The 26,672-nt window shown below is 40.1% G+C and overlaps 1 protein-coding gene across 14 annotated transcripts in view; it reads right to left on the bottom strand.

The window, feature by feature from the left end:
* The window catches only part of TGFBR3 (transforming growth factor beta receptor 3), a 198,569-nt gene that overhangs the window by 73,266 nt on the left and 98,631 nt on the right, over positions 1-26,672 (bottom strand). For all 14 annotated transcript variants that reach the window (XM_082476818.1, XM_082476814.1, XM_082476817.1 and 11 more), the window contains one exon: positions 1,306-1,443. In XM_082476818.1, coding sequence (XP_082332944.1) covers positions 1,306-1,443 — 138 coding nt within the window. The remainder of the gene's footprint in view (positions 1-1,305; positions 1,444-26,672) is intronic.

Here is a 26,672-nt window from a genome sequence, read left to right as displayed (position 1 = left end):
GCTCCCCAGTCTTTCTTTGTCTTTCATGACTAACATTTTTGCAGAGTACGGGCCAAGTTATTTTATTGAATGTCACCCAATTTAGTTTTCTCCAGTGTTTCCTTATGATTAGACTCAGATCATATGCATTTTTGGCTAGAATAATAATTAATTTAAGACCATGTAAATATACTGTTCCTCAAACTCCCTCCACCACCACTAGATCTAGTATCTGTTGATGACTCTTGCCTAATCAACTTTTACTGTGATGGTTACCAATTGATGATTTTCTAACTCCATCATTCATTCTATATCAATTGATTGGTAATCTTCTATAAAGGGGAGCTTTCCCTTCTCTCCTTTTTACTCATTTATTTATCTACTTTTTAACTGTATTGACTATGGATTCTTACCTTATTCAATGGGGACCTTTGAGTTAAAAGTACTCTTCAAATACAAGTGACAAGAAACTACAGAACTGAATTAAGAATCATTAATTAGGCAAAATGTATTCACTGTGCAAGATGAAGACTATTAACTGAGGCCTCTTCTTGTTTTGATTGCTTGTAGGCAAGAGAGGTTTAAGAGTCCAAGGCTCTGCAGTTGAGGACATCAGCACGTAGCTCCAGCAATAGACAATGTGAGTTATCACTGTGAAGTGCACTGTTGCTCATCATCAGACATGATATCATACCCCAAATATTCTATCCAAACAACCCATCAATTTCTCCACAACTAGCAAACTTGAATGTTCTGGCAAACTCAAAAGGACATGATTTACAAATAGTAGGTAATATTTGGATCCTTCCACAAGAGCTGGGTTCCAGCTTTTTTATAAAATACAAATGTTTTCATTTTGGAGCTCACTGTGTTACTTTCTCAACAAACAGATCCTCATATCAGAAATTAGGCCTGTGTTATACACAAATAAAATGGGTTTGTGCGTATTTATTTTGCGGTCAGAGACCACACACCTAATGGCTACTTACGATATTTACATTGCTCCTGGTACTATGGGGATGGGGAGAGGCGGTCTCAGAGCTGAGACCAAAGCTCAGGCCACACAAAGTATGACTGCAGATCCTGCTCTATCGTGCAAGAGAGACCGGACTCTCCATCCACAGAAGAGGGCATGTGAATGGTATTTGTTTTCTGTGAATGCTTATCGATGCCATCCAAATATCACTAACAGCAAAATCCAAATTTAATACACTGTGGACTCTGGTATTATTTCGATGTAATAAGCCTTTTAAAAAGCCTTGCAAAATTTTAGGGTCATTATATCCTTATGCTAAGGATCACTTTGGGAGGGTTTCAAACACTTACCAAGAAAAGTCTGGAGACGCCAATTGCAAGTCTCTCTGTCTTCAGATGCCAAACCAGGGGCTGTGGGGAGTTGAGCAGGAACACGACAGGCTTGTGGTGAATGTAGACTGAGGAGATGGGATTCAGGTGCAGAGTAACCTAGGAAGAAACAAAGAGAAGTCTTAGCACTGGCTTTCCATTAAAATCACTTAGCACTTAGAATCTGGAATTCTTTTTCACAGTTCACCATTAACAGAAACAAGCTATAAGCTAGTTCAGATTCTGTGGATTAGATATATTAGGTTGAACTAGATGATACTGCCAATATTTGACCATTTTTTAACTATAAAAAATAGCTATATCGTGTGGTTCAACCCACACTAATTTCAACCAAAACATGAATCAGCTCCTAGTAATGGCAGAATACAAATAAACAGAACACTTTTTTCTTTCAAAGTTGGCAAAGGCAAAATAAAGGTTACCTTCCCTCAGGACTACCTTATCCTTCAAGTCAAATGACCAAGTTCAAAATTGGAGTACAGAATCAATCACCTGGGGGCATGTCATCCCTCTGGATCACCAAAGAAATGACTTTGTTCTCTTCCAGGTAAACTCCAACCTCTCTCTATAAAGTTAAGTGAGTTCTGCCAAAGAAAAGTGCCGAAAGCTAAGGGAAAGGGGCTGCCAAGGGGAGCTGCCAGTGCTTTCATCATCCCAGCTATTAGCTCGAAGGGATTTTCCAAAGAAATGAAGCATAGAGAACACACAGAATAAAAACTGATTGTACACAGTCCCGAGCCAAAAAAAGAAAAAACAGGGAAGAAAACCATGAGTCTGGATAGGAAAACTGTGGCCAGTTTTGATAGCAGATCAAGGACTACTGTAGGTTACACTGTCATCATTAGCATCATCCAAAAGCACCTGTGAGGATATCTGGAAACAGTGGGTTCAGCAACATCCTCCCAGAGCACATCACCCAAGGTCAGTCAACACACACATAGAAAAGCAAAAGGATGAATAAAGAAATACTGAACAGATGCTTTCATATAAGCATGTCTCACACTGGCTTTCTGTACAGAGGGGTGAGGCAAGACCCAAGAATCACGTATTTAAACAAACTGAACTCACCAAAGAGCACCATAGAGTGATAAGAGAGGGAAAGAACAAAAAAGGACTTTAGCTAAAAGGACACAGACTGAGTGATACACTGGGAATGATCGTACATCTCAGCCATAATCCTTATGAGGATTAAATGGTCTAGATCTATAATCTGAATCTATACAATCATCAGGGGTAGAGCACTCAAAGCTGGATTACTTTACTTGATATCTTCCCAGTGGCTGCTGACTCACTCTGATCTCAATGTATCTCTGCCTTTCATTGTAGAGACTGCTTATGACACCTGTGTCACTTACTACAGTGTACTCTCAAGTCACTGATAATAAGGCACTAAACTTAACTTTCTATATCCATGCTTTAGCACACGATAGGCACTCAGTAAATGCCAACTGGATGTTTGTCTCTACTTTTCAAGGCCACAAAAGTACCTTATTCTATGAATAATTAGCACTATGGTATATAATACCATCTCATTCATTTGCTACTGAGTGTATGTGTCTTAATTTTCAAAATAGACTGCAAATACTCAGTAGGCAAAGATATGTCTTACGTTTAATACTCTGCTTGATATAGAGTAGATAATTTTTTAATGATGGATTTATCACAACAAATTCATAAATTTATGTTACCTAAAAAGTTTTTTTAAAATCTGATTAATAGGCTCAAAGGAATTTAGTTAGCTAATTTACCAAAAAGTGAAAAAACACATGAGCAAGACTCCAACTGTTGTAAGCTGGGAGTCATTTTAATATTGGCATAAGCATAGTACTAAAAGCAGAGTACTAATGAACAATGATGTCAAGTACAGCTACAGCAAATTAACATGTTCTTTTATTGTACAGAATCTACCTCACAGCATTTTGGAGATGCCGTCCACATCTAGAAATAATCAGACTGATCACCACTATAAACAGGAGAGGCTGTAGAAACAGAGCAGGGGCAGAGATTCATACTGCAGCATTAACTAAACAGAGAGAGGCACACTACAGAACGCATACACTATGGAGAGTGAAGAAAGGAGAGATGAAATCATTACTTGTCCAGGAGTACTTGAAAATTGCAAAGAAACACTCTGTCACTTATAGTATGTGAAAAGTTTCCAGATTTATTCTTTCCAAAACTGTTTATTGAGCACAAAGAATAGCAATGTATACCCACAGAGGGCACATCAACTCTTTTTTGGATGATTTTCTTTGCAGCCCTCAGGCATATGATTCTTCTTGGAGCTCACAGATAAAATAGTAATAAATATATATCTCAAATGAACAAGAATTAAAAAAAAAAACCTTAGGAAATGAAAAGAAAAATATGTATGAGACACATATTGGTGCTCAAGTCCAAAATGTTCCAGATGGTCAAAAGTGTTGAGGCCTGGCTCATACCATCAAGGAAAGATTTCTAGGAGCCATGGCTCTCTGAGCTTTCCTGGAATCGGTTCCCTCTTCAATATGTGGCAGTGTCTGGCCAAGATGAATCCCCGACTCTGGCACATGGGGCCCAGGCAAAGCCCCAAAAACCATTTGGCAAAGAAGAATTGACATGACGATTGGGAAATTAAAAGAAAAATACTCAATACTTTTTTAAAAAGATCATTTGGCAGGAACAGAGAGTCCCCCAAGCACCTGCTCACCTAATCCCTCAGCAACCTTCCTCCACTTGAATAAATCTTGCTGAAGGGAAGCTAGAGGACAACCAAAAACAACCAACAAAAGAACGAAGGTAGAAAAGGCCCCGGAAATGTGGGGAGAACATACCCATAATAGCTCTTAAAGAATTCCTGGCTAAGGTGCCTAATTTCTCTCAGGCTGAAAAAAAGAAGAAGCGGCGGGAGGTGGGGGGGGGGGGGCGGGAAAGAAGAGAAGAAGAAGAAAAAAAAAGAAGGAAAAAATAAAGAAAATCCTCTTTAGAACCAATTATAGATCAGGATAGGCTATAGTTACAAAGGTAAGAGCATTCTGCTGAAGTTTTTTTCCCCTGGGTAAACTGTCCAGTGATCATGGTCTGAAGACCAGAGGTGAGACAGACTGTAGCAAAGAAATAGCCCGTGGAGAAGTGATACAAAGAGTATTCAGTAATTTCCAACTTGAAAATCCAAACAATAGTTTAAAGAGTTGACTCTCAACCCTATGTCAAATTTACACATAAAAATAAGGGTCATCACTTAGTCCATGGGCAAAACTGAACCCACGTAGCTGTGAAGCTAATGGAGCGAAAGGGATTGCATCTCAAATGAGGGAACAGTGACTAGTCTCTAAATTAGTGGCTTCTTTCTTCACCTTTGGGAGTCATAGAGCACTTGAGAACTTAAGGCAAGTTATGAACGCCGCCCCCCAAACACACCAAAAAACCCCATATGCACATAAAACTTTCTGACCATGTCAGGGAAATACATCCATTGCAGGGCCCATAAACCCCAGGTTAAGTAACCATTAACCCAGGTTAAAGAATCCATTATAGAAGAGTAGGAAAATTCTAATGACAGAATCAGAAACAAAATTATTCCCTGTAATTAAACTAGAAATTACACCTCTAGTCTTAAGATATCATCCCCTCAGGGAAAGAACATAATAGATGACAACTCAGAACTAAAAAATTTTCACATGCAGTTTCTGGGGTTTCAGTGACTTCTTGAAACCATACTTTGACCATATAGTGGTCCATAAAGTCCTGTCCAAGAATTCCAGCTTTAATCACGTTTGTCTCAAACAGTGCTGAATGTTCAGTCTTCCTAATGTCGTGAGAAAATACAAGTAAATCTGATCTGTCACATCCCAGATGTAGACACTGTTCCTCATGCACTGCTGACCAAAGCTAATTGGTCTAATCTGTTCCATGACATCTACTTATATTAGGTCTTCTGAGGCTATCTGTGCACTTCAATAAACTACTAGATGCAATTAATGTAGTTCTCCTATTTTACAAAGAAATTCAAAGTAAATCTTTTTTGAGTACTCTTCTGGGGAATCTGAACACAGTTGTAACGAAAGTCAAGGCCAACTCTCAGGTGCATAAAGCCTCTGAGTGGAAAGACAACCTTCCTATCTCCCATTTAGGAAGCATGTCCCTGCCCACATTATCACCAGAAAACAACAGGGAGAGTTTTCTCTGGACCCTTGTTTGGGTGAAGACTCTCAGCTCTCCAAAGATTATCTCTGATAAGCAAAAACTATACACTGTAGCAAACTCAGTAAATCACTTTATCTAAATGAATTATGTACTTTCTTACAGAAAAGAAAAGAAAAAAAACACCCTACTCCCTTGATGGAAAGATGCCATATGAAAATTGTTTTGAATTTCCCAGGATTCATGGTAGAGATGCAAGATATTTCTACCACAGTGACTTCAAAATTTTCTTATTAGTTAGATCCCCTACTCCTGGGGTTTGTTAAAACAAGCAAAAGAAAAGCGAGCGAAACAACTGATACAAGAGTCTAACAGTTGTCTAATTTTGCTAACGTGTCAGTGAATTTCCAGCTCAACATTTCTGATTCTTGTAAGAGCCCCTACGGACCCATGAAATGGTGAAGTCATCCAAAACACTACCAGAGGGACTCCTGTTCTCTAAAACCAGACCAAATACTGCTCTGAAATGGATGATCCAATAATCAGTTTACATGAAGACAGATAAGAGAAGCGCTCCAGCACTGTGTCTATAAACAAGACCCATAAACTCCCACCCTGGTGTGTGTATAGTCATATCTATGCCCTCTTCAGAGGTAAGCAGACATCCATTTAGCAACAGTGTTCGCAGTAACTGAAAACATCCTAAATCTGGGTCCCACAGCACTCATAATTTACACAGCCGAACAGTGAGACATGAACCTACTTCAGGACACTAGGGTAACCACAGCAGAACTCAAATTTCACTTACATTTGGGCAAAAGGACTTTTAGGAACTCAAATCTGGCCCAGATGCATCTGAAATACACAACCAATTGCTGGGAGTGGGGAACAGTAGTTAGTTAGTTGCTTTGCAGTGTTTTAAAGTGTATTCCAGTCTGAGGAACCCCTACAGCTGACATTTTATTTACCACTGCTTGTCTTTTGCCATCTGGGAATTGGTATAAAAAGATTCCCTTAAAATATTCTTAGAGGGGTGGATTCGGAACTTTAAAAAATTTCCATATGATTTTATTTTTACATTTCTCTGAATTTCTAGAACATCAGTTAGCATCAAATTCAAGGAATCTCAACCCCCATAAGTGTCTCTACGCTACCCGGGAAGTCAGCTGACCATTCACCCTGGTCTCAGCAGCATTAAGGTCAAAGACTTCACTGCTATGACAAATGATATCAAGTTCCTGCCCAATGGTTTTTTCTTGAAACACTTAACATGATGAGAGGGACAAAGCCGGTCAATTCCAAAACTAATTCCTCCTCCCCTCAACAAGGACAGGATTCAGGATTCCCTGGGAACCTCTGAAAATAATCTAATAAAACCATAAAATAGGAGAAAAAAGCCCTAAAATGAAAGACTGAAATATAATGCAGAAATAAGTCTGCCCTCTCTGCTCTATATTTTGAATGCCCTGGAAAAATACTCGGAACTAAATTTGGGTTGGGGGTTGAGGGACAAGAGCTCATATAAACAGAAGAGTATTTCTGAAACTACAGGTCATAACCCTCTAAAGGAGTCCTGGGAGAGTTGCAAGGGGATTCCAGGGACCCTGGCCCTGCCTTCCCAGAGTAGCCCACTGCCCAGTCACTGTGGGGAAGGGAGGCCGAGAAAGGGGAGACCCCAGGTGTGGGTATGTTCTGAGGTACAGATGCTGCTAATGGCAAGTCTGGGAACACCGACAAGCACTTTCCCATTGTCCTGGAGCATTAAGCTTCTGCCATCTGAAAATGGGACTGTCTGTCTCAGTAACACACCACGGCCCTTCAGGCCTGTAGCCTGCAGCACCCTCCCGCCAGCCGCTGGACTGACATGTGTGTCCAGCTCAAAATGCAGCCTCCAGGGAAATCTTCCCTGTCCTGCAGGCAGACTTGGGTCCAGCGCCGCTCCCACAGACCACACTCCTGTTTCTACCTTCACATGGCACGGCAATGATCTGGTCAGATGTTTGCCATTGACTCCCCGCCTTACATTGTGAAATCCTCAGGGCATTCTTCAAGGGCAGAAACTAAGTCACACTCATTTCTGCATCCTTGGGCCTAGCACAGGGCTAGACATCTAGTAAGCAGGCAACAAGTTTTCTGAAAGATGAATAAAAGGAAGCACCAATAACAGCTATTCATGAAATGTGACTCAAGTAATGGTTACGGAGTCATATGGTTGCACTTTCCTGGCCATAAAGTGATGGGGAGATGCATCTAGTAAAGAGAACATTAACTTCACTATCAAGTTCTACTTGAACTTTAAAACACAGTTAAGAAAAGCAAACAGATTCCAACTCAAGCTTCCAAAACAAATGGTAGGGGCTGCCTGGAACGTGTGTCGGACAGAATTCTGAGGCCACGCCCAGGCTTTGTGAGAATAAACGCCCTGATTATCATCCTCTGTTGTGTGTATAGGCCAGGGCAGAGCACCAGCTATGCCATTTAGGGGAATCACACTAGGCAAACAAAGAAAACAATGTTTTTATTTATTATCTTTTACAGTTATGCAAATACAAATATGTGAAACGTGAAGAAAACTTTGGAGCATGTTTACCTTCTCAGGGGTAGATGACAAAGATAAAATTTTGACCAAATATTCTACTATCTTTTACAGGCATAGAATTTTAAATGATTTTCATTCAGGCAATGAAGTGTGTTAGAAACTGAACTTCTAGACAAACTGAAGGAACTCAATATTGGCAAATTGACCAATGTGAAAAAGAAGTTTGCTTTTATTTTTTTATATTCCTTTGTCACACTTAATAAACAGATCGATTCCAAACACTTTATTATTGTTTCGAACACTAACAGATAATCAAAGCTCCATATAATATGTACCGTGTCAATTTATTTCCTCTCAATGTCTACTTTTTACTATGGGCTTGAAATTGTTTTTGCTACCTGTTTAGTGAGCCAGTCCTTTGACATGTATATGTCTATAATAATAGGATGTCAGGATGGCCTGCTTGTCAGTACTACGGTAAACAGAACTGTGTAATAAAGAGAATCATGGGGTGACCAGTAGAAGCTAATTTAAAAGGTAGGCATAGCAAGAACCCAATTCCCACATGATCTGAGTACTGGATTAATCATTTCCATCTGCCAGTTGTAGTTACGGATCTCAATAAAGATTGCTGCCTGTGCACCATCTTAAAGTTAGCGAATGCACCAGTGTTCAGGTAGTGATTAAATTTAATTTGATGCTCTAAGCATCAAAAGATGGCGTTTGGATTCCCCTGGGCTAGTACATTAACCTGAAGCTGGTAAGGAATTCTGAATGGGCACACAGTGTTAGCTTTCTAGGACAAAAGAGAAATCTAAACAGGAGTAATTACTGAGATATGGATGTTCAAAAACACTACACTTGGAATTGTTGTTGTTAGTAGGAATAGTGGTGCCAACCACTATTGTAGTAGTGGTAGCCACTACTACTATCACTATCAGTAGTGATAGTCATCATCTCCCAAAGAAAGACAATAAGCAGACCCATGGGTTCATCTACTGGGTTAAGACTCGCTACTCTCATCAAGAGATGCTTTGCATAATTATCTAGTTATTCCCATTTTAAAGATGAAGAAATTGGTGCTTAGAGATAAATAATTTATCCAAAGGTATATGGCTAGAAAGTGGCAATGTTAAGAATAGAATGAACGTCTCTCATTCATAAGAATATTCATATTCTATTCATAAGAACAGAATGAATGTCTGACTTTTCCTTTCTCCCTACCTTCCCACCCCACTCTTAATCTTGGGTGTAGGCCATAGGGCATAGGGGTTGATGGGGAGCTGCTCTACAGAAGTAAGAGGCAGGAACTATTTTGCTTCTGGAAAAGAGGGAAAGATAAAGAAGAAAGGAAGGGGACTGAGTTGTAAGCAAGACGACAGGAGGCCGGCACAAGCCGAGAGGTCGGTGAAACTCCACAGGGATGGGTCAACAAGTATTTTTATGAATAGTGATGTCTACAGGGCAGCTAAAGTTGTCTGAATTGCTTTGATGTGAGTTCCCCTCTATCTCCTCAACAAAAACTCTAATAATGCTTACTGTTCTCATGAACGAAGGCACTATGGAACTCAAGATAGTGTTGGTTGCATTTCAAATCCAAGTGAATCAAGTGTATCTCAGCCATGTAACATCTAGAGTTATAAACCCAGGAAGTGGAGAGGGCCACAAGAATGCTAAGGCTCTGGCAATCTGGAGAAATATACCCTCCTCTGGATTTCTTCATGCCACGGAATTAGCAGAGGTGTGAGCCAATCATTCCTTGAGCTCCAGGGCCTCCCAGTTGATATGTGGATTAGACCAAATCACTCTCTAAGGAAACTAAGTTCTGATCACAGTAGCATTGGGAATAATGTGAAGTCCGGTTTCCTTTGAAAGCTCTAACAAAAACAACTCCTGAAATTCACAGTACCAGTCCCCTAAGAGTATTCTGGTCTCATCCAGCCAGGTTATAATTTTAAGTGGAAATGTTTTAAGAGGAACTATAGTTTCAACATTACATGGCCTATCTGGAGAAAGGGAGAACAAATAACCCGGAGGTCAAAGGTGGGAGAACATGTTATCTATCTGTGTTTTGGGAACATTTTTCCTGAAAAAGCATTATTTTCTTTGATCAAATGTTCTATTATCTCTTAGAGGCATAGAATTTTAAATGCTTTTAATTCAGGCAATGAACTGTGTCAGAACAGCCTAATGCACAATACAGCAAATGCAGTTTGCAGTGTTTACATTAGAGTTCAGTACTGTTGCCTGTTTTCCTCCTCAGAATCAGTTCTCCTTAAGCCCTGCAATGAGTTTTCAGGGTAAGAGCTATGATCACAGAAAGCAGAGGGAAAGTTGCCAAAATATGCATACAGAACTTGGCATGCTGTAGTTGATAAGTGTCTAAGATGGGATCATATCTTCCTAAAGCCAGTATTGAAGGGTTTAAATTTCCTATTTTCTTCAGGCAGAATTAAAAGTAGTTCAATACATTTGTTCTAACTGGAAAGGGACAAAGCTACAGTAAAGAGGTGGACACCTAACAAATTCATTATAGTTACATTATACCCTTAAAAACCTTTCAGCACTTAATTAATAACCTGAAGGAAAAAGGAAAATAAAAAGTAAAAAAAAGAAAGAAGCAAAAGACTAAGTTGTAAGAAGTCTGAACAACATTCCTTATTTAGATCAAGAATGAACCTCTTGACATTTATTTACAAGTAAATCAGAATTGAGTGTCATAGCAGGGACAAGGAATAGATTTCACCTCAGAATGAAACAAGTGCAAATTCTAACACAAACCAGGACTTCCCTGGTGGTACAGTGGTTAAGAATCCGCCTGCCAATGCAGGGGACACGTGTTCAAGCCCTGGTCCAGGAAGATCCCACATGCCGTGGAGCAACTAAGCCCATGCACCACAACTCGTGAGCCTGTGCTCTAGAGCCCACAAGCCACAACTACTGAGCCCACGTGCCACAACTACTGAAGCCCGCGCGCCTAGAGCCCGTGCTCTGCAACGAGAAGCCACAGCAATGAGAAGCTTGCACACCACAACGAAGAGTAGCCCCCGCTCGCCACAACTAGAGAAAGCCCGCACGCAGCAACGAAGACCCAACGCAGGCAATCAATCAATCAATCAATCAATAAAATTCAAACACAAACCATTTGATTTTCAAGTCATATAACTTATACACAGTCATTCGTTTCCCAATAATGAAGATACTGTAATTCTGTCAACACCATACACGTAGTCAGCAAATTTAAACCCTGGTGAATCAAGTCATAATACTGGGAATTAGTGAATGTGCAGAGCAACAGAAAGGGGAACAATATCGGTTCATTTCTAAGTGAATAATTAAAACAGCTTTCCCTATTTGACATTAGGAAATATGAGGCTCTGCCTTAATATTCATAAATATTAATTGTCTTAACTTTTTATACAGTCTCATTTTTTTATACGTAAAATGACTTTTAAAAAAGCTTATAATCTCTGAATTTTACTCAGTATGTTAAACATGGAATGCACAGCTGGAGCGCTTGTATTTAAACAGAGTTTGAAAGTACTACAAAGGCTTAGTTTCCCATGCAAACAGAGAAAGTACAAGCTACTCTTCCATAATACATCTCTAAAGAAATGTTCTAATCCTGACCAAAGTCTGGAAGGTCCTAAAAGATAACAAAATAAGATAGCTTAAGCTCTATTTCATAATTCAGGGAAGACCCAAATGCCTATTAAGTCAACAGCCACTAGTCTTCTACTTCTCAATTGCAGCAAAACTACTATAGTCTACCATTCTGTCTTTGACTCGTCCTTTGAAAATACCATTAATAAGCAGTAAATTGAGCCAAAATGGGAAAAGCAGAAGGTGTGGGGGTGTTGCATTACAAAACATTCAGGCTCAGATTATAAATTTAAATATTCCAGAATTACCAGGATCTTGTAGATAATAATGAAGATTCTCTGCCATTCATGATATTTGGCCAGAAATAAGAAATCTGACGCACAATGACAAATCTCTCTATAAAAATATGATCTGAAATAAGCAAAATGTGGTATATCCATACAACGGAATATTATTCGACAATAAAAAGAGTAAAGCACTGACACATACTACAACATAGATGAACCTTGAAAACGTTATGTGAAGTGCAAAAAGCCAGACACAAAACGCCACATGTTGTATGATTACATGTATATGAAATGTCCAGAGCAGGCAAATCCACAGAGACAGAAAGTAGTTTCCAGGGCTGGGACTGACTGCTATTTGGTATGAAGTTTGTTTTTGGAGTGACAAAAATGTTCTGGAACAAAACAGTGGTGATGGTTGCACTACATTGTGAATCTACAAATGTCACTGAACTGTACGCTTTAAAATGGCTAAAATGGTAACTATTATGTGTTTTTTACCACACACCAAAAAAAATGTGATTTGAACTTTCATACAGGATGAACCTGACCAAGTCTTGAGTTTCAAATCTTATCTAGAAAGAGCTTCATGTGACAGTACAAGGAACTCAGAGTATCTTAGAAGTCTGAAGGGTCACATCAATCCTCAGGCTTTCAGATCTAAGGTGATCAAAGCTAAGGCACACACTAAGCTAGCTTAGGACAGTAACTATGTTTCCTGTGCATGTTTTTCATTTATTCAAACAACATAAATTAAGTCCTGTGATGTGCCAGGCACCATGCCAATTACTGGCAACAGAAACATGAGTAAGATGCAGCCTATCTTTCCCCAGTGTGCTCACCACAGTCCAGAGGAAGACAGACACGTGAAGAGATGGTGAGAATACAACACCAAGACTGAGATATGTCCAGGGTGTGTGGGGAGAGAAGATGTCAAGGGTCGGGAGAGGCAATAGCAGCTTGGCTGGGCGGGGCTCCCAAGCAGGACAAATCAGACCTAAACTTCTCTGAAAGAAACAGGCAAAATCTGTCAACGTGATCAATTTTCTTGTTTCTTCCAATCTTCCTCAATTTTCTGAATGACTTGGATTGGCTGGACGAGCACTTGCCAGAGATATTTTAGAAACAAAATTCACAAACAAGGAATAAATAAAATAAATAAATAAACTGAACTGGACGACCACAAAGACCCCCTCTGATCCTAGAATCTAGGGATTCCATGACTTCATGACTGAATACTCTTCTTAAGACTTTCAGAATCACTTCACCCACTTCCTATTTCATTTACTCTCTATAGAAGTTTGCTAAATTTGTTTTTTAAAGTCCATCTATTTAGTAAGCAATACAGTAAAACACTTGAGAGTACTTCTCAACAGTAATTATTTCAAAAGAAAATGATACTAGGATAAAGCAAACCTATTAAGAAAGTGATGACAGTTCTTTAGTATCTCATAAAGAGTTCAGAATACTATCCTGGTAGGTTCAGGTCACATCTGTCCATGTCTTGGTATATTTGAGTCTGTGGGAGCTTGTTGTCTCTTGCTTTTAAGCCCAGATTCTAAAATTAGAACTAGCTTTGAACAAGCCATTATTCTTCATAAGATATTAAATTAAATCTCCTCTAACCTTAAAAGAGATTAAGAGCAATCACATAGGACAGTTGAGAAGGTTAAATAATTTACATTATGACAAATATAATTCTTTGTGAACTCTAACGTGTGAGGGAAATGTTATTATTCTCTGAAAGAAAGATGAGGAAAAGTTAAATTTTTCAGACCCATTTTCGAGGGATAATATTCTAAAATAACTTTGTTTTTAAAATAGAGAAACCTGATAAAAGTCACCATCAGATTCCACATTCTTAAGCAAACAAACTTTTCAACCGGAGTTAACAAGTAGCTAAACTCTACGATTTTTGTTTCTTTTTTCTATTAATTATCCACTGACTATGGAAGGTTCCCAGTCAGCCCTGAGAAATAAAGCATGATGTGCAAAGTAGGTATTGTCCCTTTTAGAACAGTGGATGACCAGATGCTTCATGGGGAGGAGGGGGTCTGACATTAGCCTCAAGCTAAACTTAAGAATGCCTTTGCATCTAACAGACTACCTTTATGGCTTAAAATGAGACCCATAAAGTGAAATATGACTAATTAGCAATGCATAATGATTGAGAGCACGGACACTTGCATCAAACTCCCTGTGTTCAATTCCAGCTCTATTAATTCCTTAGCTGTATGACCTTGGACAAATTGCTTGACCTCTCTGTGCTGCTATTTCTTCACCTAAAAAACAGAATAGTGCCTACTTTTTAGAGTTATTACGAGGAATAAATAAGTTAATACTTTTAAAGCACTAGTAACATGCTTGCCCCATAGTTAAAAATCATGTATTATTTACAGATAGGCCCTCAACATATCTCAGGAACTTTGCACAGTCATCACCTGAGGCATCATGGGAACTTCTTCCTATAAAGATGGATCTCCCAGGCCTTCTCAAACCCTTTCCTTCTTGTAAAGTGCTCTCCATTGTTACCCTGGAACCCACTCCTGCCAGTGCTGTTTACAAATTGGACATCCTGCTCTTCTGTGGTTTGGAAATCCTCAAGAGCAAACTATATGCAACTATATGTAAACTCATCAAATGAGAATTCTCAATTCTGTTTAGAAGGAGGTAGAGGTATGTACTAACATACTGAATTTAACAGTTTCATATTTTCACCTGGGATCAATTTTGTCCACCTCACAGAAAAATACCACACTCTTTAAGAAGGCTTCGTGTCATCAGTGCCCTTGAAGGCAGAAGGAAGCTTTTCCCAGTGGATGCTCCTGACCTATGTCCAGCTGACCTTCTTATAGCATCTAGCACCTGCTGCCTTGTATTAAGTTAACATGCACATTATCTGAGGGGAGGGAGTGGGACTTGTCTTCTTATCATCTTAGAGTCTAGTCTAATACCTGGCACTTAGAAGGCACTACATAATATTTAATGATGAATGAATGAACGAACGAATGAATCAATAAACACATTTCAGAGCATAATTTAATTTCTTCCAAGATCTACATTTTCTTTCAAGTTGGTCAGTGTCTCCTGTAATCCAATCCTTTGGGTCATTCTGCCTTCCTTCCTAAATTACAGACAGTTTGACCTACTGGTTAAGAGCTCTGACCTACTGGTCAGAGCCAGTTGGACTCTCAGCTCTCCACTTACCAGCCTTAGGGCCTTGAGCATGTTAAGACTCTATGGGCATCAGTTTCATCCATTGTAACATGGGGATAATACTTGTGCTTATTCCATCAAATGTCAAAGGATTAAACATGCCATATACGTAAAACACTTAGAACAGTGACTGGCACATATAGTAAGTGCTCTTTCTTTTTTAAAAAAAATTTATTATTTATTTATTTATTTTTGGCTGCGTTGCGTCATTATTGCTGCGGGCTTTCTCTAGTTGTGGCGCACAGGCTTCTCATTGTGGTGGTTTCTCTTGCTGCAGAGCACGGGCTCTAGGCGCAGGGGCTTCAGTAGTTGTGGCTCAGAGGTTCTACAACGCAGGCTCAGTAGTTGTGGCGCACGGGCTTAGTTGCTCCGCGGGATGTGGGATCTTCCTGGACCAGGGCTCGAACCCGTGTCCCCTGCATTGGCAGGCGGATTCTTAACCACTCCGCCACCAGCGAAGTCCCAGTAAGTGTTCTTTAAGTGTTCACTATTATTACTTCTACCCTCTAAAATCATGGCAATTTTTCTCCATTCCCTTGGTTGCTATGGAAGGAAGGTTTTGTCTTTATTGTTCTCCACTGAAGTTTAAAGTCAAAACATTTTTTCTCACTGTTCCCTAAACATCAAACTGCTGACATCCTTAGACTCAGCCCGCCTCTCTTCCTTAACCAGCTTCTCCTGTCTGGGCACACACAAGCCCCATTAAGCTTCTCCTTTGCCACTACTTTCTTCCCCACCTGGCAACTCTACAAACTTCATCAGTCATTCTCCCAAAGCTCTTACTCGTATCATTATCATGACCAACAACATCTCGATGGCTCACTAAACTCTGGCTTCAGCAGGACTTGGAGATACTTCAAAGTCCCCATATGATGTGGGAGAAGGATAGGGGAGCTATTTGTTTTGAAATACAACATGTACTGAATGAGATGTCCTGTTTCCACATATTTGTTTACGCTGACACAAATCAACCACTCTCAGGCTTGCTACGGAGCTTGGTGAAGACCTCCACCGGATACAATACCAAAAAGGTTGAGACAGCTGCAAAGGTTTCTGTTTCCCTGGAGATGGAGTTTCATGGAAGACTAAGAATCACCACAGCAACCAGACTACAAAAACAGTCCGTGGGCTTCAGCCCCATAACTCTGGTAAAGCAATTTGTACTGCGTGAAAGGCTGGGGCACAGAAGTTGAAAAATGATCAAAGTAAACACTGCTCTTCGAGCACCATTTTGTTGTGCTGATTTCAAGGCATCAAGTCACAGCATCAAAGTTCTGTTATGAAAGATGCACATCAAGTGCCAAGGTTTTGCTAGGCTGAACTAACTGCTCTGGTGCGAAGGTCTAGAGATAAATTCATAGCACATTTTCCAAAACAACCATTTCAAATTTGCTCTAAGAGCAGACCAGGGTAAAAATGTATGCCATTATATCAAGTTACCCTGCCCATGCTAGAACAGCTGTTGATCCCAACCCTGGATTTAAAAAAAAAAAAGAGACAGAGAGAGAGAGAAAGAGAGAAGGTGATTTTTCTGATAAAAGCTTAAACAGACTTTATTCCATACTGACCTTACCTGGACTAATTCCTATAAATTTAAGGAAAAATTATCTAAACCTTATTTAACACTAAGGGAGAAAATGACCTGTTCTAGGGTCTCTGATCTACTACCATCAATCTATGCTATAATTTAAATAGCAAATAAGAAACTATATAAGAATAAGAATATAGTATATTATATCTGTACCACATAGAAGCAGCAACTACAGAGTATTTCTTCATGGATTTATAAAAGCCTTCAATTTTTATTAACATGATTAAAGTTAATTATTAACTATGTTTATGATAGCTTTAATATACAGAACATTTTTATTTTAAGGAACTCAAAGTGATACACCTGCGTAGCCTTACAGCATCCTCAAAAGTTAGGTAAGAAAAATATACCATTATTCCCATTAGCAATAATTTATGGAAGAAATTCTCAGAACCTCAATTATATTGGTAGTACACAATGCACTAATAAAAAAAAAAATTTATTGGTAGGGAGAAATCTGTAACTCGGATTACCCTGAATAGAACATTTAGAAATTTGATTAGAACAATGTGATGTGTACACACACATCACATTCCTCTTCTCTAGATGCATCCCACGTATAGTGCTGCTTCCTGAATCTATCGTGAAGAGGAGGTCCACTTGCACAAGTTCTGGGGTTTGAGCAAGATGCTCAGATGTAAATGTGTCCAGGGGAGCAGAAAGGGGGCGCTGTTGCTAGGCCCTGAGAGTGAAAGGGCAGAACAGGCAGAACTAAGGGGAGAGGGCAGGAAGGAGGGCAGGGAGAGCCTCGAGAGAAATGTCAAGACAGGGAAGGCAGCGTGAGTAGGTCTGGGGAACATTTAATTCAGATGGAGCTGAGGAAATATACAAAAGAATACAGAGGAATAAAGTTGGAAAGGTAGACTGGGGCCAGATCTCAATGGGCCGTGAAACCCAAGCTTAACTAATCAGTGAAGGCAATTGAAAGAATAGCATGTAATATAATTCACTGAGATGTGACCATGGCTTGCCTCCTGATAAATAATGGGTACGTCAACTTCTGGCATATCAAGTATGACTTAGTTAATCACATTAGTACATTAATTTATTAAATCCCCTTCAATCACTTCACTTTTTTGCCCAACAGAATATATGTCAGTAATAGAAAATTCTTTTAATCCCATTTTGTATAGGATCCCATTCCAAGTATTATACGGTATCATTATTAAGGAATTACCAAGGAGTATCTCGCAAGGGGAGAAAATTAAATCTTAATCCTCAACCCCAAGTCTCCCAGACCTGAGGAGTTTGTTCCCTGGCTTTGTCCCCAGCTCACAGGACCTCAATAAACACTTGTTGAGTTTGGGATATATTTTAACCACAAAAAATGAATAAACCAGGCAACTACTATGAGTTACTAGCCTTGAGCATTTTTACAAGGAATAACTCACGGGCCTGGTAATTCAGTCCTGATTATAATATTCTATGCAAAAATCTTTAAATCCCACCCTTAGTTCTCTACTGTCTAAGAAATGAACCAGCTCATTTGCTCCCTCTACTTTACTACCCTTAAAGTGAAAACAAGTCTCCATTCTCCACCCTAGGAATGTCTTCTTGAGATGCCCTCCTAAATCCTGGCAAGACCTAACAATAAGTTGCCAATATTTCCAGTACACACCTGAAACAAATTTGGGTTATAATCTCTCATACAGTATTCTTTTCACAAGAGAAAGCAAGTAAACGGTTGGTTAGCAATTTTGGAATGAAGATGAGATTGTCTGATTTACAGAAAATGATTTACTGTCTGCCCTTGGGGGGAAGTTAATTACCCTTGCCTGAGAAACAGAGAAAAGTAACTTTCATTATAAACCACAAACACTGGTGCTTCCCAAACTTGTCTTTTTCCTAGTGTAAGATTCTGGACATATCACTCATTTAAGGAAAAAAAGTTCTGCCTAAGAACTTTGGGATTCAGTTTCCCCATAAATGAAGGGGCTAAACCAAAGCCTACCGTTCTTTGAGCAACTGGTGGAGTCAGTAACAGTCTTCAAGGCAGATCCCTAGGAATAGACGTAGCTGATGAAAAAGAATGGGCTGATGTGACTGAGTCATCAACTCACAAATGCCAGGTCACACTAAATGATTTGTGTACTCAATTAAAAGGAAAGATTGACAAAAGTTTAGTTGAACCTGCCAAAGTGAATGCAAGAGATTAAAATAGAAGATTTTTCTTCTTTTAAGAACTGAAAATATTCCAAAATGAATTTATCAAACTCTTCAGACCAATGTGAGCATTTTTAGAGAATTTCGTTCTTTTCTTTTCTTTCTTTTCCACTTTAACTCTGGGTCAGTGTATGCCCTATAGTCTTTTATGCTTGGCAGAAGCAAAATAAATCATAAAATACTCAAGGCTAATCCTAAAGGTAGATCAAGATTTACAGGGTCTTTTAAAATAGGTAGCGTTGACAAGATTATAGTCCTAAAACAAGTTAATTTATTTGGTTTTGTTAATTTCTTTTAGATATACTTTTGAATAAGAGACCTGCATGATTTATACTGAATTTCAGGAAGACTGGCAGATTTTTCTATTTTCTATCTTTCCAATAAATCAAAATATGATTTAAAAATAAAGGAGTCAACGCAAACATTATTACACTGTCAGGTTCTAAAAACACTATTTTGATGGGATAATCCCCCTTAATAAGGACAACGGTTGCTCTTGGTTAACCATAAATCATTAGGCTGAGAACAAGTCTTAGTCACTACAATTGACTCATTCAATGACTGTGGCCAGCTCTGAATCCAAGGTGTGAAGTTATGAAGTTCTCTCATTTTCCCCCCACTCTTTACTTCTTCCTGCCACTTTTTGAACCAACAGACTTGGTTACTATAAGCAGCGCTGATAAAAAATCTGAAAGAAGAGGATAAAACACAAAATGAAATTTGTGTATAATAAAATCATTAACTTTCAGTGATACAGGAGATTTTAGATATAATCTACTCCAAATATTTATTGTAAAGGAAATTGAAGCCCAAAGACGTAATGGCATGCCCAAATTCCACAGCTGGTTATGGCATCACTGGGACCAGAACCCAAATATCCGTCCCAGTGATCCAGCTTCTACTTATCCTGCTAGTGGAACTTTCCATGTCTCTCCTTACAGAACCAATTCTCTGATACTGGAGAAGAAGATCTCCCTGAACCTTTAGAGTTCAGGGCCAGCCTTTTTAACCACTGGATAAGAACACAGAAACATAAGGAATGCCAAGAAACTTCTCCCCCTGCAAAGTACCATATGATCTGACCCTTGACTAACTAATCCAATCTCCCATGCTTTCCTCCTTGCTCACTAGATTCCAGCCACACCGGCCTTCTCATTCACCTCCAACAAGTCACTTCCAAGCTTTGGGCCTTGACATAAGCAGATCTTTTATCTGCCCTATTCTTCCCTTGGATCTGTGCATGGTTCACTCCTTTTCATCATTAATGTCTCTGTTCAAGTGTACCTCCTCAAGGAAGACTTTCCTAACCACCTGAATGACCACACCTTCGTGTCACTTAAATACCTGGGTACCTCATGTTCAAATCAATGTAAGCATTACAAACGTTGAAACTCTGCCTGCTTTACCACTGTATCTCCAGTCCTAGATCAATGCCCATACATGGTAAACACTCACGCATTTTTAGAATGAATAAATGAATGAATGTGTGAAAGATAAAGGAAAGATGAACCAGCATATGGGGTGACTCCACGACATGGTGCTGGGAAACCCTTCCATTTATGTTTTTATAAAATGAAGGGAAAAGAAGGTGGCTGTAGATATAGAAAGTTACCAGAAACCCTGTTGGCATCTATCTAAACTATATCTCACAGGCATTTCTTACAAAAGGTCATTGCCAAGAAAACAAAAATAACCAACTTTCAGCCTACTCCAGATATGCAAGAATTCAAGATCAAGCCATAATATATCTCAAAGTTCACCTTATTCTGCCAGCAGGAGCCCTGCAGTGCTGAATTTTTGGGCATGTGAATGATACATTGTTTTACTGAAATATTTTCCAAGATTCCTTTCCAAATTCAACTCCATGGTCTTTTTTATTTTTTTCCCCCTAAAGGGTAAAACACCAACCTGTTTCCAAGCTATTTGGTAATATTTTGGCACAGATAATCCAGTAAAGAAAGTTGTTTGTATAGAACAGAGCTATCGGGAGTAACAGTACATCCCAACCTGCCCCTCTTTCTAAGCGCTTAACCTATAGATAACAACCCAGCTAGTCACATGTAATTCTTACCAGATGGCTATTTTATTGCAGCTCAAAGACCTCCAATATGATTAAAGTTAACAAACAACAGTGGGAGCAATACTTAAGCCCACGGTTAAGAAGAGCAAGGAGGCTGAGATCACCTAAACGGGAGCAGGAACAGGGGGAGAACTTGCTACCCACTCTATCTTTGCTACCTTTGGCAAATTCTCAAGGGGTGTCAGGACTGCCTAGTAACAGGTGTTTAATAAACACTGATTTAATGATCAAACAAATGTCTAAACATTGGGAGAGCCCACCTTGCCCACAGCCACTCACTGCACATCGACCCCATCTATAGGAGATGTATGCTGCACATCCAAGCTTGGGCTCTACCAATTACTTCCTAGCTCATGACCTTGGGGAGAATATTTAACTTCTCTCAGCCTCAATTTCTATCTCTGTAAACTAGTGCGAATGACTCCCTTGCAAGGGTGTTGATGAGATTGACCAGAATGCCAGTTTTCTTAATCCTCTGAGGAAGCAGTTTACCAATGTTTGTGGCTCCAATCAACGTGGTACCATTACCTCCTGCCTACAGGTCCCTGGATTTTGAAGCTGGATGACAAACTGATTACAGCCGCATACACGACCCTTAGATTCCCAATAAATAACTAGCGGCTCTTCTGCCATTCCCCAGCTTTCCCCTCAACCTTTGGGATTCCGGTCTCATCAAAGATGAGGTCCGAAAGACAGCGCACAAGCAGCACAAATGCGATCGATCATCTTCACCAGTTTTTCCTGTTCAGGTAAGGCTAAGCTGGGCAGGCTCAAGTCTTGCTCTCCAAATTTCATTGCAATTTGGGGGAATTGTGTTCAGAATCTAACAAGAAACAGTCCTGAGAATACCACATTCATTCCACGCTTGACCCCAACACCACATCTGCTCTAAGGAGACCCCAAATTTCTGAACAGAAACTCAATCGCCTGCCTTTCCATCCTGGAGTATGCCTTCCAGAGAAACAGGAACACAGGAAGTGCTAAAGCCATGAACTCCTTCCAAGGCAGCTGAAGTCACTGGATGAGGTAAAGCTAGAGGTTTGTCTCAATCTGTGGCTGGGAAGTTTGGGGACAAACATTTATCTTTAGAGATCTACCTAAATTTCCCCTTCCAGCGTTAAAGATTGAACCAATTCATCTGGCTTTGAAGACCTGCATCAGTACAGCTGGGCACCCATTCTCCCACCGTAAACACCAACCGTCAAGGCCATCAGACACAAGCTTTCACAGCTGCCAAGGTACTTGCTGTCCTAACTTGGTTCCTACTCCTCAATTCGGCTCTGTTTTATTTACCAGCCTCCTCCCCTAGTCTTGGAAAACGCTGCCTCTAGCCCTCAGCCAAACCACATCCCTATTTCAAACCTCTCCAAATTCTCACCTCCAAGTAGCACACCCGGCTCCAATTACTCCAGCAACGCACCTCCCCAGTCCCAGCTCCTTCCAACACGCCTGATTCCTTAGCACTTGTGTGTTTATCTCCGCCCAGCTGCAGTTGATTAAATCTACTTGGTTCCGTTTCTGTCATGTATGTTTAGGGCAATAATATGTTTCCACGTCTCTGTCCTCTCTGTTCACAGGTGGTGTTCCTTGCCGGGGTCCGCACTGCGGAGCCCGAGCCCCGCGGGCTGCGGCCTTCCTCCCTCCCACCATGCTTCGCGCTGGGCGACAGCGCGCGGAGTCGGCGGCGGCCCACGGCTGTGCAGCTGGCTGGTTCTAATTACGTGGGGAGGGGCCTTCGCTGGAGCAAACTGAAATGATTCGTTCCTCTAATCTTCTGTATTTCAATAAATGAAAGAGAGAGGGAGAAAGATTCTTTGCGTGTACTCTGTCCTGACGAAACAGTGAGCTGTTTGGGAAATCATGAAATTTCTACTGTGCAAGGCAGTAAAATCTAAGCAGTGAAACTGAAGAGCATTTTCCCAAGTATTTGGAGGCCAGATTGGCCCCCGGATCTGGAAATCCTACTTAATACGGGTTTTTTTAAAAACACGTAAGAAAAGATATCATTCGTTTACATTTCAGCTTTTAGGTGGTTCCTAACCCACTGTATGCTGAGGGTTTCTTTAAGGATATTTTCTAGCTTAACAATTCCAGAAACACTTTCAATTCTACTTTTCAATGGGTATTTTTCACTAAATGCAAGTTATGCTGTTTTTTATTTGGAGGCCTGGACTAATGTATTAAAAAAATATATGCCTTAAACTCTCAATGTAGACTCAAGAAAACAATAACACTGAAAGAAATATTAGATCTCAATCTTCCCGACCTCTTCATACCTACAAATGAAGAAACTGACTCACATGGGTCTACAGATTTGCTCAGGTTTAAATAGAATCTTGATAAATGAAGAACCAATCATTTATTAAGATGCACAATCCAGTAATCTATTTTCTACACCTTGAAACCTGGATTAAGAAACATTACTTTAGGGAGTTCCCACGTGGTCCAGTGGTTAGGACTCAGTGCTTTCACTGCAGTGGCCCAGGTTCAATCCCTGTTTGGGGAAGTAAGATCCCACAAGCCGAGCAGTGACCCCCCCCAAAACACAAAAAACATTAGGACTGAACCATACATACCAATATCAATAACCAAACATTCCAGAAAATATAATTAATATAAGGAATTTCCAAATAAAAAATTTCTAACTCAGTCCGTTGAATAAAGCTAAACTGCTACAATCAACATATTCACTTGGTGCATTCAAGTATTTATTTCACATATATTTATTGAATGCTTACTATGTGCTGGGTATGTTCTAACTACTGGAGATAGTGCACAAATTAAAACATCTCATGGATATTCTAATGCAAGGGACAGACAATAAACACATCTAAATATCAGGTGGTGATATGAGTTATTTTTAAAAAGTAAAACAGGGTTTGGAGACAGTGGGGGCAAGGGGATATGGTTATTTTAAATGGGGTGGTCTGTGAAGGCCTCTCTGTAGAGGTAATGGCTGGGCAGGGACCGGAGGAAGGGAAGGAACAAGGCCTGTGAATAAATGGAGGAAGTGCTCCAGGCAAAGGATGAGAGGCAGGAACATGCTCTGCACCTTTGAAAGACATCTGGGCCAACAACTGCAGTATCGTGAAAATGGTGAGAGTGATGGGAGAGGGGTTGAGAGTTACACTGGGGATTGGGGATTTTACTCTAAATGTAGTGGGAAGCCACTGCAGGACGTCTGCGCTGGTGAATTTTGTGATTAGACTTAAGTTTTTAAAGGATTATTCAAGCTGCTATGTGGAGAATAGATTTTTACTAGCTAATAATAATAGTAGCTGACATTTATTCCAAGCACTGTTCTAAGCACTTGTCCTATTTTAACTATTTAATTGTCAGAGCAACTTCTGAAGTAGATACTATTCTTATCCCCATAGAGGGAAAATGAGGCATAGAGAAGTTAAATAACTTCCCCAAATTCAGCTCATAAACAGTGGAACCAGGCTTCCAACACAGACAGTCTACCTCCAGACCCTGCCCTCTTCAGGGACCTGGGTTAGGGGTCCACTGTGCCTCAAGTAAAGATGTGATGGTGGCTCAGACCAAAGATGGGGGGGGGTAGCAAGGGTGGGAGAGTGGGGGGCCAAAGGTGGGCGGATTCAGAATATAGTTCTATGGTAGAATAGATAGGATTGGGCGTGACATCCGAGAAAACACAGGAAGTCATGGATGATGCCAAGGATTCTGGCCTTGGCAACCGGGTAGTAGAGTCCTTTACAGAGATGGAGAACACAAGCTGTGAACAAAATGGGGACAGGAGGGCTGCATGGAACTCAAGATAATCCCCCAAACTAAGGTGAGATGGGGAGTGAGTGTATTCGTTTCCTGTGGCTGCTGTAACACATTACTAAAAACCTGGTGGCTTAAAACAACAGGAAATTGTACTTCTGAAGGCCAGACGTCCAAAATCAGTGTTACTGAGCCAAAATGAAGGTGTCAGCAGAGACGCCAGAGTCTCCGGAGGCTCTAAGAGAGAATCCGTTCCTTGCTTCTTCCAGCTTCTCATGGCTGTTGGCATTCCTTGGCTTGTGGCCCTGTCACTCCAATCTCCGCCTCCACGGTCACGTGGCCTTCTCCTCTTCTGTCTACATCAAATCTCTGTCTTATAAGGACATGTGATTGCATTCAGAGGCCACCCAGCTAATCCAGGAGAATCTTCTCACCTCAAAATCCTTCAATTAATCACATCTGTAAAGACTTTTTCCACAGAATATTCATATAGTAACATTCACAGGTTTTGGGGATTAGGATGTGAGCGTATCTTTGGGAGCCATTATTTAGCCTACCAGAGTCAGGAATACATATAATAAGAAAAATAATAAAATCCACAATGGACAAAGAGTTGGCAAAGTTTATCCCTTTTTCACGTGAGAATTTGATCTTCTGTTAACTCTCTTATCTCTATAACCCTGGTAATCTAAAACAATATGTCAACTATAATAAAAGGCCACTTGCTTATAATAAAAATTACCCCTGGGATTGGTAAATTGTATGGGGATTGGAAAATTTTTAAATATCTGATAAGAAGAGATGTTTGGAGGCTTCCCTGAGAGCAGAGACTCCTGTAAACCAGGCATGTTTTTCATGGACATCATGGAAACTATTCCTATAGAGCATAGTTGCCTATTAGCTCCTGGGAAGTATGAGTCTTCTAAACCAGAACACACACACACACACACACACACACACACACACACACACACACACACACACACACACACACACACACCACGTAGATCTAGCATTTGAGCCATCAGTTGGAGCGCTCCAGATGGCTGTATGAACTCATGTGTATATAGTCGCAAGCATCAAAAAAAAAAGGAAGGCCATGCTGCCCTGCTCCAAGCTGCAGCCCCTACCCTATATCCTTTAACACACTGAAGCCACCTGTGGCCTGTGATAATCTCTTGGGTCTAAGTGTTTATCTGAACCCAAGAAAGAAGGCCCCCCCGGATGTTTGCTGCCACATGTAATACAGATATCATTTCAGTTTAATGATTTCCATTTCTTCCACCACCAAACTCTTTAACATAGTTACCAGCAGGGAAAAGGAGTAGCACATTTGTTCCATCTAGTCACCCTCTGGTGGTCTCGCTCATAAGCAGTAAAATGGCTAAAAGGGGCAATGGGAAAAGAAAACGTGGAAAACACAAATTAATAAATTCACAAAAACTGAGTTGACTGTTTCCTTAGGCAGGAGAAGTGAGTAGAACCTTAGATGAATATGTCATGCTTCCTGCACTATGCCTTCAAGAGGCCTATCCTACAGGATTAAACGCAAAAGTCCCAACTCACATCTCTGCTGGAAATGTGCAAGTGTGCTCATTACTCAGAGCCAAGATAAAGGATAAATCTTTATGAGTACCGTAAGTATGAGTCATCAAAAATAGGAAACACATGTAGGACATATACACAGTAATAGTACCAAGCCAGGGAAAGTGTTTAGGAAATGCGTATAAGAACACATGGCAAAAAGAGGACTAAAAATTACCCTTGTACACTGCTCCAAAAACATCAAAAAAACTCACAGCAAATCAGGGGTCCATATCATTCTGGTCTCTAATAAACACAGGTCATTTCCCTACTTGGAAATAGGCGCTTTTTTAATGCAAAAAGGAGGAGAACTGAATCAAGAAAAAGTAACTTGGAGTAGGCTTTGAAAGATTTTATGAATTGGGAAATTTGAACAGCTTCCAACTAAAACACTAGGAATTAGATATTAACAGCATT

Source organism: Balaenoptera physalus, assembly GCF_965194825.1.
Source record: "Balaenoptera physalus genome assembly, chromosome: 1".
Taxonomy (NCBI): domain Eukaryota; kingdom Metazoa; phylum Chordata; class Mammalia; order Artiodactyla; family Balaenopteridae; genus Balaenoptera; species Balaenoptera physalus.
This window is presented reverse-complemented; position numbering and strand designations above follow the sequence as displayed.